Raw genomic sequence first — 18,751 nt, 5'->3', positions numbered from 1 at the left:
CAGGTAAGATGTATTAAATGCATTTTTTACTTAACAATATTTTCAACTTACGATGGGTTTATCGGGATGTAACCCCTTAAGTCAAAGAAGATCTATATTCTGAATTCTCAGCCACACATACTCAAGTTAAATAAGTACAAAAATGAATACCAAAAGCTAGCCAATTACTTTGGATTATCCGTGCCTACGACATTTCCTGTTCAGTAGGGCAGAAAATAGAAATGAATATAACTTCTATTTGATACAATACTCGGGTACTAGAGCTATGTGTGAAAATGATAGAAGGAGATCATGCATAGAGTTATAGAATAGCACCTATACATTAAATATCCAAGTAAATCTGAATTATTTTATAATTCACTCTTGAAGAAACAGAAAATTGAGGGGAGAAAAGCAAATACTTTGAAAAGCAACAATCACTGCTTATATTCCTGTATATTACTCATTTGATCCCCAAAGCAGTACTGTAAGGCAGGCAAGACAGATGAATGACATAACATGTAAAGGCATTCTATAAATGGCAAAACATAACCCAAACATACGTAAAAGAGGTTGACATCAGAATACCCACATTGGAAGTGAGAAAACGAAGACTCGGAAAAGTTCCTGCAATGTGCCCAAGACTGGCATTTTTCGTTCCTAGCCCAGAGTTTGTTCTACCAAACCACAACGCCACCTCTCCACAACCCTGCTCCATTAGCTGTTGTAACAGACCAGACAAGCAATCCTCGTCAGAAAGGCCACAGCTACACAGGCTGCACGCCCTACATTTGAACTACTTGACCTGTCAGCTCCATCACATTCTGGAGCCCTTATGTCTAGGTTCAAATCCTGGTTCTACACTTACTAGTTGTTTGACCTTGGGGAAGTCACTTTACGATTCTGTGTCTCAGTTGCTTCATCTGCAAAATGGAGACAATAACAGTATCTACTTCAGAGGGTTGGTATGAAGATTAAATGAGCTAAAAGATTTAAAAACTCAAAGCCCATAGGGTAGCACCTGACTGTTAAAGGTAAAATCCTAAGGGCTCTATAGAGCGTTCTTACTATGCTAGCACACTATTCAATTATAGTTAAGTATTTAGTAAATATTAGCAATCATTATACTGAGATATAAGGAAAATTGGATACTTTTTTGAACACTCAAAACTATATATTTATTTTATACTGCACCCAAATTTAAAATAATTTTTTTTGTTGGTGAAATCAGAGACTTTCTTCATGTTGGCCTCTGTTCTCCCGCAAGCAGTAGTGTATCCTATCTTATTAGGATCATGGCTGAGAAGACATGCAAAGCCCTCCCACACGTGGAGAAATGATGACCCCCAATGGTTGAACACAGGCATTTGCACCACCCACTCCCTCCACCTCACAAGGGACACATCCCAGCTTGCCCGGCCCTGCTACTGCACTGTTCACACACCTGCACAGTCTGCTGTTCTTAGAATCAGTATTGCTAGTTGCTAGAATGACACTGCAGCTCAACAGCCTAACCTTACAGCTAAAGCATCGAGAAGAAGAACAAGTGAAACCTAAAGCCATCGGAGGGAAGGAAATAATAAAGATTAGAAAAGAAATACATGATATAGAAACTTAAAAAAAAAAAAAAACCAATACAACAGATCAATGAAACCAGGAGCTGGTTCTTTGAAAACAATTAATAAAATTGATAAAACTCTAGTCAAACTTATCAAAAAGAAAAGAGAAAGGACCCAAATAAATAAAATCACAAATGAGAAAGGGGAAATAACCAACAACACAGAAATACAAACAATTATAAAAGATTATTATGAAAAACTATATGCCAACAAATTGGACAACCTAAAAGAAACGGATGAGTTCCTAGAAACATATAAACTACCTAAACTGAAACAGAAAGAAATAGAAAACTTGAACAGACCAATAACCAGCCAAGAAATTAAATCAGTAATCAAAAAACTTCCAACAAACAAAAGTCCAGGACCAGACGGATTCACAGGCAAATTCTACCAAACATTTAAAGAAGAGTTAGGGGCGCCTGGGTGGCTCAGTCAGTTAAACATACGACTCAATCTCAGCTCGGGTCTTATCTCAGGGTTGTGAGTTCAAGTCCCATGTTAGGCTCCATGCTGGGTGTGGAGCATACTTAAAAAAAAAAGAGAGAGAAAAGAAAAGAGTTAATACCTGTTCTTCTCAAACTACTCCAAAAAATAAGAGAAGGAAGGAAAACTACCAAATCCATTCTATGAGGTCAGCATTACCCTGATACCAAAACCAGATAAAGACACCACTAAAAAAAGAGAACTACAGGCCAATATTCCCCCAATGAACATAGATGCAAAAATTCTCAATAAAATACTAGAAAATTAAAAAAAAAATACTAGTAAACCAAATCCAACAATACATTAAAAAAAAAAATCATTCGTCACAATCAAGTAGGATTTATTCCCGGGTTGGAAGACTGGTTCAATATTCGCGAATCAATCAACGTGCTATATCACATCACTAAGAGAAAGGATAAGAACCATATGTTAATTTCAATAGATGAAGAAAAAGCTTCTGACAAACTACAACATCCATTCATGATAAAAACCCTTGACAAAGTAAGTTCTGAGGAAACATACCTCAACATAATAAAGGCCATATATGAAAAACCCACAGCTAATATCATCCTAAATGGGGAAAAACTAAGAGCTTTTCCTCTACGGTCAGGAACAAGACAGGGATGTCAACACTCATCACTTTTACTCAACATAATACTAGAAGTCTTAGCCACAGCAATCAGACAACAAAAAGAAATAAAAGGCATCTAAATTGTCAAGAAAGAAGTAAAACTTTCACTATTTGCAAATAACATGATACTCTATGTAGAAAACCCAAAAGACTCCACCAAAAAACTGCTAGAACTGAAACACAAATTCAGTAAAGTCACGGGATATAAATTCAATGTACAGAAGTCTGCTGCATTTCTAGTCATCAATAACGAAGCAGAAGAAAGAGAAATTAAGGAATCAATCCCATTTACAATTGTACCAAAAACAATGAGATACCTAGGAATAAACCTAATGAAAGAAGTAAAAGACTTGTACTCTGAAAACTATAAAAAACTGATGAAAGAAATCAAAGATGACACAAAGAAATGGACAGACATTCCATGTTCATGGATTGGAAGAATAAATACTGTTAAAATGTCTACACTACCTACAGCAATCTACACATTTAATGTAATTCCTAACAAAATACCAACAGCGTTTTTCCCAGAGCTAGAACAAACAATCCCAAAAACTTGTATGGAACCACAAAAGACCCCCAAGTAGCCAAAGCAACCTTGAAAAAGAAAAAACAAAGCTGGAGGCATCATGATTCTGGATCTCAAGTTATATTACAAAGTTGTAGTAATCAAAACAGTATTGTACTGGCACAGAGATAGACACATAGATCAATAGAACAGAACAGAAAACCCAGAAATTAATCCACAATTATATAGTCAAGTAATCTTCAACAAAGCAGAAAAGAAGATCCAATGGGAAAAAGAATGTCTCTTCAACAAATGTTGAGAAATCTGGACAGCAACATGAAAAAGAATAAAACTGGACCCATTTTCTTACACGATACACAAAAACAAATTAAAAAATGGATTAGAGACCTAAATGTGAGACCTGAAACCATAAAAATCCTAGAAGAGAACACAGGCAGTAACTTTTTTGACACAGCAACTTCTTTCTAGATATGTCTCCTGAGGCAAGGGAAATAAAATAAAAAATAAACCATTGGAACTACATCAAAATAAAAAGCTTCCGTACAGTGAAGGAAACAATCAACAAAACTAAAGGCAACCTATGGAATGGGAGAATATATTTGCAAATGATATATCTGATAAAGGGTTAGTATCCAAAATATATAAAGAACTTACCCTACTCAACACCTAAAAGATGAATAATTTGATTAAAAATGGGCAGAAGACATGAATAGACATTTTTGCTCAACATCACTCATCATCAGGAAATGCAAACCAAAACTACAACAACGACCTATCACCTCACACCCTTCAGTATGGCTAAAATCAAGAACATAAGGAACAGCAGGTGTTGGTGAGGATGTAGAGAAAGGCGAATGAATGCTCTTGCACTGTTGGTGGGAATGCAAACTAGTGCAGCCACTCTGGAAAATAATATGGAGATTTCTCAAAAAGTTAAAAATAAGGGGCACCTGGGTGGCTCAGTCGGTTAAGCATCTGACTCTTGGTTTTGGCTCAGATCATGATCTCAGGGTCGAGATCGAGCCCTGCACTGGGCTCCGTGCTCAGCAGGGAGCCTGCTTGAGATTCTCTATCTGCTTATGTTCTCTCTCTCCCAGATAGATAAATAAATCTTAAAAAAAAAAAAAAAGGTAAAAATAGAACTACCCTATGATCCAGAACTACCCTATGATCCAGCAATCGCACAATCTTTCTAGGTATTTAGCTAAAGAAAGAAAAATACTAATTCAAAGAGGCGTGCCTGGCTGGCTCGGTCAGTGGAGGATACAACTCTTGATCTCAGGGTTGTGAATTCAAGCCCTGTGTTGTGTGTGGAGATTACTTAAAAATAAAATATTTTTTAAAAGGGGGGGAATACATACACCCCGATGTTTATAGCAGCATTATCTACAATAGCCAAATTATAGAAACAGCCCAAGTGTCCATCAATAGATGGGTAAAGAAGATGTGCTGTGCATATATATACAATGAAATATATGAAATCCTGCCATTTGAACGACATGGATGGAGCTAGAGAGTATTATGCTAAGTGAAATAAGTCAGTCAGAGAAAAACAAATACCACATGATCTCACTCACATGTGGTATTTAAGAAACAAAACAAACAAGCAAAGGGGAAAGACAGAGAGAAAGAGAGGGGCAAAACAAGAAACAGACTTTTAGAGAATAAACTGATGGTTAGCAGAACTAATGAGAACAAACTGATGGCTCGCAGAAGGGAGGTGGGCAGAGGGATGGGTGAAATGGGTGATGAGGATTAAGGAGGACAGTTGTTTTGATGAGCACCAGGTGACGTACAGCAGTGTTGAATCACTATATTGTATACCTGAAACTACTGGAATTTAAATAAAAACTTAAAAAAGAAAAGAAATAAGTTGCTGCTCTAACTGCATTTGCTCAATAGATATTAAAGATGTCATGGACGGGGGCGCCTGGGTGGCTCAGTTGTTGAGCGTCTGCCTTCGGCTCAGGGCGTGATCCCGGCATTCTGGGATCGAGCCCCACATCAGGCTCCTCCGCTGGGAGCCTGCTTCTCCCTCTCCCACTCCCTCTGCCTGTGTTCCCTCTCTCGCTGGCTGTCTCTTTCAAATAAATAAATAAAATTAAAAAAAAAAAAGATGTCATGGACGACCAAGGGGAATATAAAGAAGAGAAATTTTATTTTTAAAGATTTTATTTATTTATTTGACAGAGAGAGAGACAGCCAGTGAGACAGGGAACACAAGCAGGGGGAGTAGGAGAGGAAGAAGCAGGCTCCCAGCAGAGGAGCCTAATGTGGGGCTCGATCCCAGGACCCCGGGATCATGCCCTGAGCTGAAGGCAGATGCTTAACGACTGAGCCACCCAGGCACCCTGAATAAGAAAAAATTTTAGGAGCTGACAGTCATAGGAGAATCAGAAGGCATTTCATAACAGTGGGCAGACTAGTGACAAGGAGCTAAAAACAAGCTTACTCTGTTTTTCCAAGACCAGTTGGCTACTGCGAAGAGTATTTATTTATATTTATTAGTGTGATTATTCCAGAAAGCAAATACCTCACTGCTCTACCAAGTCCACATTGTGGCATGTCTGAAAAACCACCAAGCTATTCTGTTGACCCATGCACATACCCCACTCCACTGCAGAAATTTTAGTAGATTATCAGAGAATGTGTCCAATTACCCGAAAAGGCCATTAAAATATTTCTCCTTTAAAGTATTAGATTACTTCTCTAACCACATATCTATGTGAGGCTACATTTTATTTATGCTTCAATCAAAACAACATAGCAAAACAGACTGAATGCAAAAGGAGGTAAGTATCCAAGTGTCTTCTATTAAGCCAGATTCAAAAGTAATCTGCAAAGATGTAAAGTGATGCCACCTTCAAAATTTATTTTTTAAATCGTTATTTTTCATTTCTTGATTTCCTTATCTATATATTAGGGATATGAATTGTACTGACTTAGAAGGACACACTTTTCACAGAGGTTCCAGGCTTTGCCATGTGGTTTGCCTTGGTGAATGGGATACTAGCATATATGATATAAGCAGAGGCTTGAAAAATGCTTGAAAAATTCAGGATTAGAGTTTGCCCACTTTCTTGCCTCTTTTGGAATCCAGGAAGCATTTCCAGAAGCCCAGACTAGCCTGCCGCACACAATGTGGCCCAACAAACAGCCAGCACAAACAGCTGGTCTTGTGAGTGAGGCATAGACCATTCCGCTGCAATCAAGGCACCAGATGACTGCAGTCACATGAGGGACTCCAGGTAAGGTCTGCACAACTGCCCATTAGAGCCAGCCCAAATTGCTGGTCCATAGAATTATAAGTTATTATTGTTTTAAGTCACTAAATTTTGAGATTTCATTTTATACCGTAATAGTTAACTAATATCAAAGCATACCTATCCTTTAGTAATATTTCCATTTTTGCCAAGTTCAAGTTGCCATTTGTTAAAAAAAGATTTAAACGTTAATGCAAGAATAATTATTTAAATAACTGCTTAAACTCGCATAGGACTCTGTTTAAAGTTCTTTCATACATATATATAAGGCCAGTTCTCAGGGTGTAGTCCACAGAGCCCTGAGGATCTCCAAGGTCAAAACTATTTTTATAATAATACTGTTTTTCATTTTTCACAATGTTAATATTTGCAGTGATGGTGCAAAAGCAAAGATGAGTAACACTGTTGGTGCCTTAGTATGAATCAATGCAGTGACACCAAACTATATTAAGATATCGTATTCTTTGTCATGCACTCACAGTTCAAAAAAAATTTTTAAGACAGTTTCAATTAAGAATATCATTGATGAAGTAGTAAAAAGTACTAATTTTATTAAATCTCGGCCACTCAGTACATGTGCTTTCGATATTCTATGTGACAAAACGGGAAATATGCATAAAGCCCTTCTGCATACCAAAATATGATGGCTGTATAGAGGAAAAGCATCTGTGTGACTGAGTTATGAGTTGAATTACCTGTTTTCTTCATGAACACCATTTTCACTTAAAAGACAAACTATATTTATACTTGGGTATTTGGCCTTTTCTCAAAAATGAACAAAATGAACTTGTCACTTAAAGGGAAACAAACAACTGAGAGTATTTGTTGCTAATGATACAATTTGGGCTTTCAATCAATAATTAGGATTTTGGGGGGCACTTGGGTGACGTAATCAGTTAAAGTGCCCAACTCTTGGTTTCAGCTCAGGTTGTGATCTCAGGGTCGTGAGATTGAGCCCCACGTTGGGCTCTGTGCTCAGCGTGAAGACGGCTTAAGACTCTCTCTCCCTCTGCCCCTCCCCCGCTAAAAGAAACAAATCTTTAAAAATAAAATTAGGATTTTCAAAAACTTGTTACCTGCCACCATTAGTTTAATAGCTTTCCACTTCTTAAAGCTTTTCTGATGAGATCAATAGAAACTTTAAGGAATGTGAGGGTTTTTTTCTATTGTATAATGAAAAGTGTTAACATTTGGAAGATCTACATAACTCAGTGAACCAATATTTTCCAAATGACCAACGCGTAATGTTACACTGGGAAGAGATCCAATGGATAGACCAACTGATTTTAATGTAATAGAGTACAACAACTTCATTGATTCCACAAGCAACTAACCCGTAAGAAACCACTATTTGTTAAGTTTTAATGGACTATCACAGAATATCCCTAATTATCTGAAAAAATTTTAAAGTGTTAATCCATTGTCCTAGTACATATCTGTGTGAGGCTGCTTTTTCTTCATCTGCTTCAATCAAAACAACATACCAAAAGAGACAGAACACAGAAGCAGATGAGATCCTAGTGTCTTCTATCAAGCTAGACTTTAAGGAAATTTGCAAAGATGCTACTCCTCTCATTAAACTTATTTTTTAAAGTTATTTTTCATGAAAAAATTAACTTGAGATAAAATGTAATAGGTTTACTACTGTTACTTTTTAAATGAATCAATAAATAAATATTAAGAGTGTAAAGGAGTCCTCAGACTTAAAAGTCTGAGATCCGCTATAACCTCATAACTACTCTGGGAAGTAGACAGAACTGATTTAATCTACTTTTTACAGATGAATAATAAATAGATCTGGCAAAGTTAAGTGACTTGCCTATGATTTCCAGAGCACTGTTCGCCATCCTGACTACACGTAAAAAAATACCCGGAAGCTTTTGAAATTAACCACTAACTGTTCTAGGATGGGCACAGGCACTTTTTTTTAAGGTCCCAATGATTCTCATGTGCAGCCTGAACTAAGAGCCACTGTCCTAGAGATTAACAGACAAATATATAATTAGGTTACAAGCCTCCACAAACACCAATCTGATAAACAAGTCTACAAAATACATTTCCTTTTATATTTAAACCACATCACTGTAGGTCCTGAATCCACACAAAGACCAAACAAAGTTTTTTTTGAAAAATTCTACCAGACTTCATTTTACTTACAGAATTCTTGCTTTGCCACTCAACAGGACAGTTGTAATCGTGCATGATCCAGGGATGGCTCAATAGATTTTTCACAGAAATCCGTTTCTTTGGGTCCACCTAGTGGCCATTGAGAAGAAGCTAGAGATTAACATTTCAAATAGGGAACACAGAACTCCTTTCCTTCCAAGAACTCAAAATTCATCAGAACAGATGTAAACTTTATCATCACAAAAATGCTGTCAAAGACCTTAAAATGGCCTTGGAATAAATTCTTTAAAAAAGGCAATAGAGGCAAGAAAACTATAGCAACCAACATGCGCTTAGAAGATAAATGTTTAACAAACATGAACTTCATTGGTATGGACATTATTCATGAAGTTCAGTCAATCTATTGTATGATGTAATAGTCTTTGCTGGAAAACCTATTCACAGGAAATATTCACCAATTTAATATTCAAGCAGCCACAATGCAGGGCATTCATAGTGAATATGCAATCTCTACCTCCGATGAGCTTACAATCACGTAGAACAAGTTGAAAAGCACACCTTTCTTTTCCATTTGTAATTTTCAAATGTGAGGGGAGGAAAATTAATCAACAAAGATTAAGGTTTTTGGAGTTTAGAAGAAAGGATGAGGTGTTTTCAATCTCATTTTGGAGATTTGGTGGTCTGGCCCTACTTAATCAAGGTGGGTGAGCCTGAGGTAAATTCTGAATAAAAAGTGGAGATGCCTTAATAGATGGAAAAACTGAAAGATAATCTGAATAAATAAAAATGAAAAAAATAGTGCACTAATAAGGTACTCATATTTTCAAAGTGTTTCCTATTTATCTCATTTTATCCTCCTAAAACTACATAGCAGTGAGGCCAGGCTCAGAATCCCCATTTGACAGATCAGAACCAGGTGAGGTGGCATGCCTACAGATTGGCAGGGTAGATACCTAGATTTTAGCACTCCTACCTTTAGCTCTCAGAGTCGATTTCCCTAAATCAGTGGTTCTCAAAGTGTGGTATAGCAAGACCAGCAGCATCAGCAGCATCCGGAAGCTGGGCAGAAAGGCACATCCCTAGTCATGCCCCAGATCATTCAACTGGACACTCTCGGGGTGGCACCCAGCAATCTGTGTTTTAACAAGCCCATCTGGCAATCCTGATACACAGTAAAGTTTGAGAACCATTGCACGAGGTCATGGGGTCCACTCGATTGGCCATCAGCTCATTCAAGCATGTACTCCCTGTCTACTATACACTTCATGTGCAAGAGTGGGAGCCAGAAAAGGGAAAGAGCCGGACAGAGAAAACAGACAATGCTCAAGAAAAAGGAAGGAAAACCACTCAGCAAAGACATATGGTAGAGGTCTGAAAGGAAATGCATTTGCAACACAATTAAGAAAGGATCTTGTGGAGGGCAGTAGATACAATGAATGGAATTTTGTTAAGCTAATAGAAAAACAGCATTGTCCTCCAAATGTAGCAGCACCACAGACATCTTACAGTTGGATCAAACAAGCACAGTACACTTCTATTATTTAAAAAATAAATAACAAAGTTTACCTGTAGCATTTGTTGAAGAAGCAGAATGCTACTGGAAGAGAGCCACTTAGGTACCTCGTATTTCCCTCTCTACAAAAAATAAAGAAACATTTAAGAGATTTAGGTTCAATCAGCCTTGACATAAATCTCTAAGATGACAAAATGCTAGAAGTTTACTTCCAAACTTGAAGACTTAACCCAACTATAAGTTTGGCAAACATTATTAACAACATAAGAGACATATGTCTTGCCCTAAAGAAGAAAATCCAATAAGTTAAATATCATCACTTCTACATTATCCACCTATCAGAGAAGGACTAGAGCACAGAGAATGTAACTGGAATACATAAATGTGGAAGTTTTTGGAATCCGTAATGTGGTTAAATGGACAGCTAGTACACACTGTAGTCAATGTTCATATTACTAAAACAAATTTTAGTTTATAATCTCAAAACAATTATCAGGTGACAATATCAAGTAGCAGAAAAGCATATTTGGTGGCAGGACATAGGCTGTGGTTAAAAACAGGTCACATATCATCCATAGGACAGAATTCACAATCATTGAGGGAAACTGATGTAAGCCATTTTCTAAGTCAAGTACATGTTTTGGGAATGGCACAGGCTCAGGAGACAAATGTCTACAATCTGGGATACTCAGAAATTACAGTCACCGAGTCATCAACCAAAGACAAGACCAGGGGCTTGCTAAACACTAATATGTCCTAGAATATCTCTTTACACAACCTACCACACACCCCTCTTTCCCAATTCAGAGGAAATGATACAATTATTTCTCTTAGCAAAGAACAAATTGTTTAATGATGCTAGGATAAAAGGTTAATTATATGAAAAAATTAAGATTGAACTTTAATTCACAGTTTATGCCAAAATTAATTTCATCCAGATTAAAGAGGGAATGCAAATACAAAACCATACAGTACTTAAGTAAAGAAGAGGTGATTATTTTTAGAATTTTTCTAAACATGACAGCAAAACCAAAAACTATAAAGACTAACAGTTGACATTTCTGTATAGCAAAACAGCACTAAGTTAACTAAAAACAAATTGAGGAAAGAAAAATTTTCCACCTAAAGGCTAAACATTAATAAACTTCATCACATAAAAAGCTCTTACAAATCACTAAGATTTCACCACCAGGCAACCTGTTCTGCCCACATTTTCCCCCATCTCTGGAAATGGCCAGAAAACAGAGTCATCTTTAATTCCTCTTTCTCTCACACCTCACATCCAATCCATCAGCAAAGTCTATTGGTTCTATGTTAAAAATCTACCCAGAACCACTTGTCACTACTTCCACCATGCCACTAGCATCTCCCATCTGGCATATTGCAAGAGCTCCTAACTGATGTTCCAGATTCCACTACTGCCCCTCCCACCACTCCCAGTCTAGTCTCCACTCACCACCACCCATGTTCTTTTAAAACATGAGTTCAGGTCATGCCACTTCACCATCAAAACTCTCCAATGCTTCCCCAGATCACTCAAAATAAAATCCAAATCCCTTATTCTGGTTCCAAGGCCCTAAATGCATGCTCTCTATCCCCACACCCACCCACTCCTTGCTACCTCTCAGACTCACCTCCTAACTCTCCCCCTCATTCACCAAACTATAGTCACATGTCAAACACAGTCCAGCCTCAGGGCCTTTGCACTGTTTGTTTCTTCTGCCTTATAATGCTCTCCCCAAACATCAGCAGAGCTTTTGTCTTAATCTTCAGGTCTCCACTTATACACTAGTGGTATTGGTGAGGCTTCCCACGACCCCTTTTATAACATAGCATCCCCACAATCATTCTCTACCTCCCTTTCATGCCTACCTTTTGTTCAGTCCTTATCCCCACTCATCATATTACTTATTTTCTATCTCACTACAATAGAACTTAAGCTCCTTAATCACAGGGATTTTGTCAGTACTGTTCCCAAAGAATAGTGTCTGGCCCCAGCATATAAAAGGTATTCAATTAATAAATAAAGGAATGGGATGAAAAGGTATTCAATTAATAAATAAAGGAATGGGATGAAAAGCAAACACTCCAAAAGAAAATGAACAAAGAATAAACATGAAAATATGTCCAACTAATCTAGTAATAAAAAAGTAATTAATTTAAACAAAAATATGATACCATCGGTTGTCTATCAAACTGACAAACTTAAAAACATTATCCAGTGTTATTAAGAGTTCAGGGACAAGAGTGCTTATATATACAACTAGAGAATATAAGCTTTCCTGGAGAATAATATAGAAATATGTATAAAAAACATTCAAAATTGCATATCCTTGATCCAGCAATTTCACTTCCACCAATTTATCCTAAGCAAATAATCTGGCATACAAAAATATATGAACAGTAACATTGATCACAGAATTGTTTGTGATAACTTTGGGAGCGAAGGAACATAGTCTGCTGGCAAATTCCAGAGGGTCCCCAAAACTAATGACAGAAGACAAAAGGCACTGAATAAGGCTCCTGAGTCAGAAATATAATATAGGTCCAGGGAGACAAGGGCAAGCACACATGGACACATGCACACACGCACAAAACCTACAGCAGTTAAATAAGGCTAGAAGGGTGGAGCAGGTAGATGGAGAAGCCATCGACTAGCCCAAGCATTGGGGTTCTCTGCTCTTATAAACTGTCCAGAACATCATCCTCCAGAAATCAGCCCAGCTCCAAGGCGAGGGGAGAAACAGACATGTATGGGTCGCTCAGAGTCCTAGGACTACATGGCATGTTGGATTTTGATTATGTTAAAGAAATAAGCAAAGTCCCAAAGAAGCATTATCAAGCAATAAATTTAAAAAGAAAAGGTGTCAATGTCAAAACAACTCCATATCTGACTCAGCCTCTCTGATGAGAGCAGAGAGGCTAGCCTACGAAGTGCTTCCCAGAATGGGCAAGAGCTTTCTTTAATTCACAAATGAGATTTAATGTTATTAAATTTTTCAATCTCCTTTATCCAGGGCACTCAATATCATCCAGAGAGCCCACTCTTTTTCTTATTCTTACACCTTGCCAGGGCACCTTAACTCTAGCCAGTGTTGGAAACTGAATTACAGTGATAAAGCCTTTAATTCTCTTTTCCTTACTCCATGCAGATCTATCCCTAGGAAGGGGGCATTTTTAGATGCTTCAGCCAACTCTCTGGGACTGAGCAGTGAGTCACAGTTGCTGTTTGACTGGTCCTGACCTAGTTGGCCCCACCCTCCTATCTGAGCTTCTCCTTACTACTGAGACTGAGGCCTCTCATGATTCAAATCCTGGGTGCCTTAACCTGTTCTCTTTCTTAGTAACATGACCATTTGCCTGCTTTCTCAAACAGTTTGGCTTGTTCTTGCCAGAGCCCCAGAGAAGGTAGAGAGCGGCCTGGGGTAAGGACTCCCCTACCTGTTTATACCGATCAAATGGTTATGACCTACCTGAATCTCCAATTACAATCTGTTCCTGCGGTGTCCTCTGTCATGTTTCATTCACTGGTCAGAACCCCCATGAACTCCAGGGGTCTCCCCTCATGCTGGTAGTGGAGCCTTGCTGCTTACTCTCTGGACACCATCTGCACTGGATGCAGTCCCAAATGCACGTCCACCCAGAATGTGTGAATGCGTTCTTATGTGGAAATAGAGTCTCTTGCAGATGTAATCAAGTTAAGATGAGGTCATACTGAGTAGGAGTGGGCCCTAAATTCAATATGACTGATGTCCTTATAAAAGGAGGGAAATTAGGACACAGGGACATAAACACAGGGAAGTAGGCCATGTGAAGACAGAGGCAGAGACTGGAGTGATACAACTACAATTCAAGGCCTTCCAAGGATTGCCAACAAACACCAGAAGCTAGAAAGAGGCAAAGAATTCTCCCCAAGAGCCTTCAGAGAAACATGGCTCTACTGACACCTGACTTGGACTTCTAGCCTCCGGAACTGTGAGAGAATGAATTTTTGTCGTTTTAAGGCCCTGCCTTGTAGTACTTTGTTACAACAACCCTAGGAAACTAATACACCATCTATAAGGGTTTAACTCCACACATACCTCTCTCCCACCAGCACCTGCCCACCCTAAGGATAGGTCTGGTTCTAGGTTCTAGCCCTTTCTGGTCTGCTCCAACACAGATAATAGGCCCATCACCAGATCTATCAAAATAAAAGAAATGTTATGCCTTTAAATTCAGAAAGTACCACCCAAAACAAAAGTACTCTTAACTAAAAGAAGTATTCTACAGAAACCAGATGTAAAAAGAAATATTCAGAACAAAGCACTGAATAAGAAAAGCTCCACCAGACTGATTCCAAGTTCCTCTTTGCCTCATTTTATCACCTCTTTTACCATCCCATCCTGAATTCATGACATATCTTCTAACAGATCCCCCTACTGTGCTCTAAGTTAGCACACGGAAGCCATCCTCGCCAGAAAGAAGCAAGAACAGGTCAATGAGAAGCATGGTGCTCAGCACACTGGAAACAGGAACGGAATGGACTCAACATTACGCCTGCTTCTTAGTAGCTCCATGAACTTGTACAAGTTATTTAATCACTCTGGACCTATTTCCTAAGAGAGTAGACTCTGGAGACAAATTTCCTAGGTTCAAATCCAGAATCTACCCTTTCCCAGTCGTGTGGATGAGCTACTGAATCACACCGTGCCTCAGTTTCCTCATCTGTACAAAGAAGCAAAATAAAAGTGCCTGCTCCAAAAAATGTTGCTAGGATTCAGTGATTCAATACATGTAAAGCACTGAACACAGTGCCAGGCACAGAACTCCATATATGTTAGTTTCTACTACTGCTGCCTCTATGACTAATGCTACTCTTACTACTACTATTGTTACTATCTGTAAAACAAGTAATTCCACCTATAGGATTCTAAAAGGAATAAAAGGGAATATGTGAAAGCACTCAACACAATGCCCTGCACGTAAGAGACAATAAATGTTTGTTGAATTTGAAAGAAACAGGAGGGAGAGGAGGGATGCCCAAAACAGTAACAGACCAGAGATGGGTATGTTAGCCAAAACCATGCATGCCAGAGTGCTAAATACTCAGTACTGTAAGAAAGGCTAGAGTCATTCTGAGGAGTGCCACATGTCCTCCCAATGGAGCCATGCCCCATTGCGGCTGCCTCAGGACTGCCTAGTAAAGAACACATCATCTAGTCAAGCCCTGCTGCCATTACATCCTGAAGTGTACCCATGCACTTTCCCTGTTTGGACGGAATAGCTCTGTAGAGTACCATCTACAGTAAGCCATGAGGCCTGTGACCCATCACCAAGACCCGACATCCTCAGCTTCATTCTCTGCACTGAGATACTGACAGAAATAGAATTCAGATCTGAGTTCTACCGCTAGCCTTAACCCAACCTCTTATTTGTACATAATACCTTAAAATACACAAAACACTTGCACAAATATTTTCTCATGTGCAGTAAGCAAGGATTATTAACTACATTACACAGATAAGGAAACTAAGTCTCAGCCAGGGAAATGAAGCACTTGTTCAATATTATAAGGCATTGGTTCTCAACGGGGTGATTTTATTCCCCAGGAAACATCTAGCAGTGTCTGGAGACCTTTTTATGTGTGCAACATAAGGATTTAATATATGTATATATTATGAAATGATTACCACAATAAGTTTGATTCATATCCATCACCACACATATTTACAAGTTTTCTTCACTTAGTACTTTCCTTGATGAAAACTTTTAAGATCTACTCTCTTAGCAACTGGAGACATTTTTTACTGTCATGACTTGGGAGCTACTCCCGGCATCTAGTGGGTAGAAGCCAGGCATGCTGCTAAACATCCTACAGTGCGTAGGACAGCCCCCCTAACAAAGAATTATCTAGTCCACAATGTCAATAGTGCCAAAATTGAAAAACATTGTTACAGAGCAAAAAAGGAGTAGACAGCACTAGAAGAGACATACAGTACTTTTTCTGTTGTACTGTGCTGGAAAATCTAAGAAAGTCTAGAGGTAAAAAGGGAGAAAGCCTCCTTATTTCAACATTGGAAGTATACCCAAAGATCTAATGGAAAAGACCTTGAGACGAGCAATGCTGTTGGGGAAGAGCATCTCCATAAAAGGCCCTCTGTCAACCAGGGCTGTGCAACTTAACCCTGGTTTCTGCTCAGTCTTTAGAGAATTCTTGTTTATTTAAGGGACGATTACCTTGCAAATGAGAGCAAGAAATGGGTAATAGAGAGAGAAACCAAGCAGGAGGGGGAAATAAACCCTGTGGGCTAAGCAAGATAATCCTGGGAATTCTAGAGAGCTTGAAATTGTTCATTTTTCACATGGTTCTAAGAAAGGCAGGCGATCTCTCCAACACATAATTACAGTATATAGTCAACTCCATAATTGTAAAATATAATCTCATAAAAAGATAATGTGCCCATTTTCTTTAAAATTATAAATTATACTTGTTAGAAAGCAATTTTACTTGCAAGCTATTCAACTTTCATTTACTAAATTATTTATACTTTCTTAATATTTGTGTACCCAGAACTAGAGCACAGTCATGCTTGTCTTTGAATGCAGTGATGGTAAACGAATATAGGTGACATTAATAAGATTAAGACCCAGTCTGTTGGCAATCATGCTAGAAACTGCAGTTGAGCATTTTGGTTAAAATAGTCAACAAATGCAAAAGATAAACACAGTCTGCCTCTTAAACAAGAGTTACATACAGTGAAATATTGCTGGGTTTTTCAATCAGACCAAGAAGAACTGAAGGAAGTGTTATTCCCAAGTGAGGAATTTTAGAACATTCTAGGCAAAGATACATACTGCATGCAAGTGATACGACACCTTAATTAGATTCAACCAGCAGACTGTATTACAGTGCGCCTCGGAACAATAGTTCTGAGCCAAGATTACAATAAATTTCAAAATCTATAATGTGTGAAATTAAATTCCACAATAATGCATAAAAGTCCTAATTTGAATCAATTTCCAACTTGCAAATACATGAAAAACTAAAAAATGAAATTCAGAGTAGGAGAAACAAAGAATATACAGTATTAGTAAATAATATTAATTAGGAAGGTTAAATCTCTACTGAACAAGAATTAGATATTTTCTACCATATTCACTCCACTGTATAAATATCTGACTTACCAAAATTTACCTTGTATTGGAGAAATAATATATTAATAATCAAGGGCATTGATTCCACGGCTGCCATGTGAATGTGAACTTGAAGGAGCAGCAAGTGAAGGCAAATAGACAGTATGGAAACTTAGGCCCAGACAGGTTAAAAAAAACAGAGAGAGAGAGAGAGAGAAAGCAAAGCTTAGAATTAAGTCAGTAAATGAGGAACACCATGGATCTAATGTAGTTCAATTTCTGTAAGGCATTAACGGTCACTCAGTTTATATTTATGGATAAGACCACAAAACCTTGGTTAAGTGTACCTGATAGAGATCAAAACCCAATTCTCAAAGCACCTATTCTACTCAGTTTTTCAATTGACAACTTGGATTAGAGATACTTAAGAAACGTGCAAAGTGGCACAATGCTGGGAGAGACAGCTGGTATTTCAAGAGAGCAGAATCAAGATTCAACATTTCCACAGAAATGCTAGGCTGAAACAAGGGAACCCAAATGTGAACAAAGAGAAGTCAGACAACTTACAGCTACTCAGAGCTGGACCGGACCTGGAAATGACTGATGACTGCAAGGCTCTAACGCTACTGATGAAGAAAACGAGGACCCACCTCAGCTGCTCCCCCAGGAGTGACACCTAAAGCGAGTAAAAAAGCTGACGCTCGATAATATGAATTAGGAGAATTAACTTGTAGTCTTGGTAAATCTGACAAGTTGGGGTGTCTGGTAATATTTCCAAGTGAATGGACACAAGAAGAAGTTTGGGATAGGGGTCACTTTCCCAACTAGGAGTCTATGATTCTCTTGAAACTAGTAACTACAAAGCTGAGAAACAGTATTTCAGGATGGTGATGAGAACTAGCTCTGAGCTTGACAAGCTGAGTTCAAATCTCTCTGCCACTTACTAGCCAAAAGACTAGTAAGTTATTTAAGGTCTCTGCCCCTTAGAGTCCTCATCTATAAGAAGGGTACAGTAATAGTTAACTATGCCACTTAGAGTCTGACAAAAGAAGCTCATGAATGTTAGGTAGTACTTTTGTAACAAAAGAATAAGAATATCCGTGCCCGCAAACATTTTATTTTTTCTGAGAATCCACGTGAAAGGGTCATGAAAATACAAAACATAAACATTTCAGAATGCTCTATCTCCTTAGAAGGGGAAAAAAAAAAAAAAGGAAGTAGGGGGAAAAAAGCACAAAAAATCAACAAGGGGCACCTGGCTGGCTCAGTCAGTGAAGCATGCAACTCTTAATCTCAGGGTTATGAGCTCAAGCTCCACACTGGGTATAAAGATTACCTAAAAAAACTAAATCTTTAAAAAAAAAAAATCAACAACAAAAAGACTGATGCAGATGCTTCAGACAGAAGAGACTTCAGCACAACTCAAGTAAACATACAACTCCACTGCTACAGACAGACTCACACTTTACTGGAGAAGGCATCTCCTCCACTTCC

At 38.2% G+C, this 18,751-nt stretch overlaps 1 protein-coding gene across 1 annotated transcript in view; it reads right to left on the bottom strand.

Annotated features, from left to right (window-relative positions):
- Window positions 1-18,751, bottom strand: part of MELK (maternal embryonic leucine zipper kinase) — a 75,724-nt gene that overhangs the window by 34,675 nt on the left and 22,298 nt on the right. The window contains exons 8-9 of the mRNA XM_008707829.2: window positions 10,195-10,263; window positions 8,659-8,757 (exon numbers count right to left, since the gene is read on the bottom strand). Of these exons, the coding sequence (XP_008706051.2) occupies window positions 8,659-8,757; window positions 10,195-10,263 (168 nt within the window). The remainder of the gene's footprint in view (window positions 1-8,658; window positions 8,758-10,194; window positions 10,264-18,751) is intronic.

This window comes from Ursus maritimus, unplaced genomic scaffold (genome assembly GCF_017311325.1).
Source record: "Ursus maritimus isolate PB19 unplaced genomic scaffold, ASM1731132v1 scaffold_17, whole genome shotgun sequence".
In the NCBI taxonomy this organism is placed as follows: Eukaryota; Metazoa; Chordata; class Mammalia; order Carnivora; family Ursidae; genus Ursus; species Ursus maritimus.
Note: the sequence above shows the minus strand (reverse complement) of the source record. Positions and strands in the feature narration are given on the sequence as shown.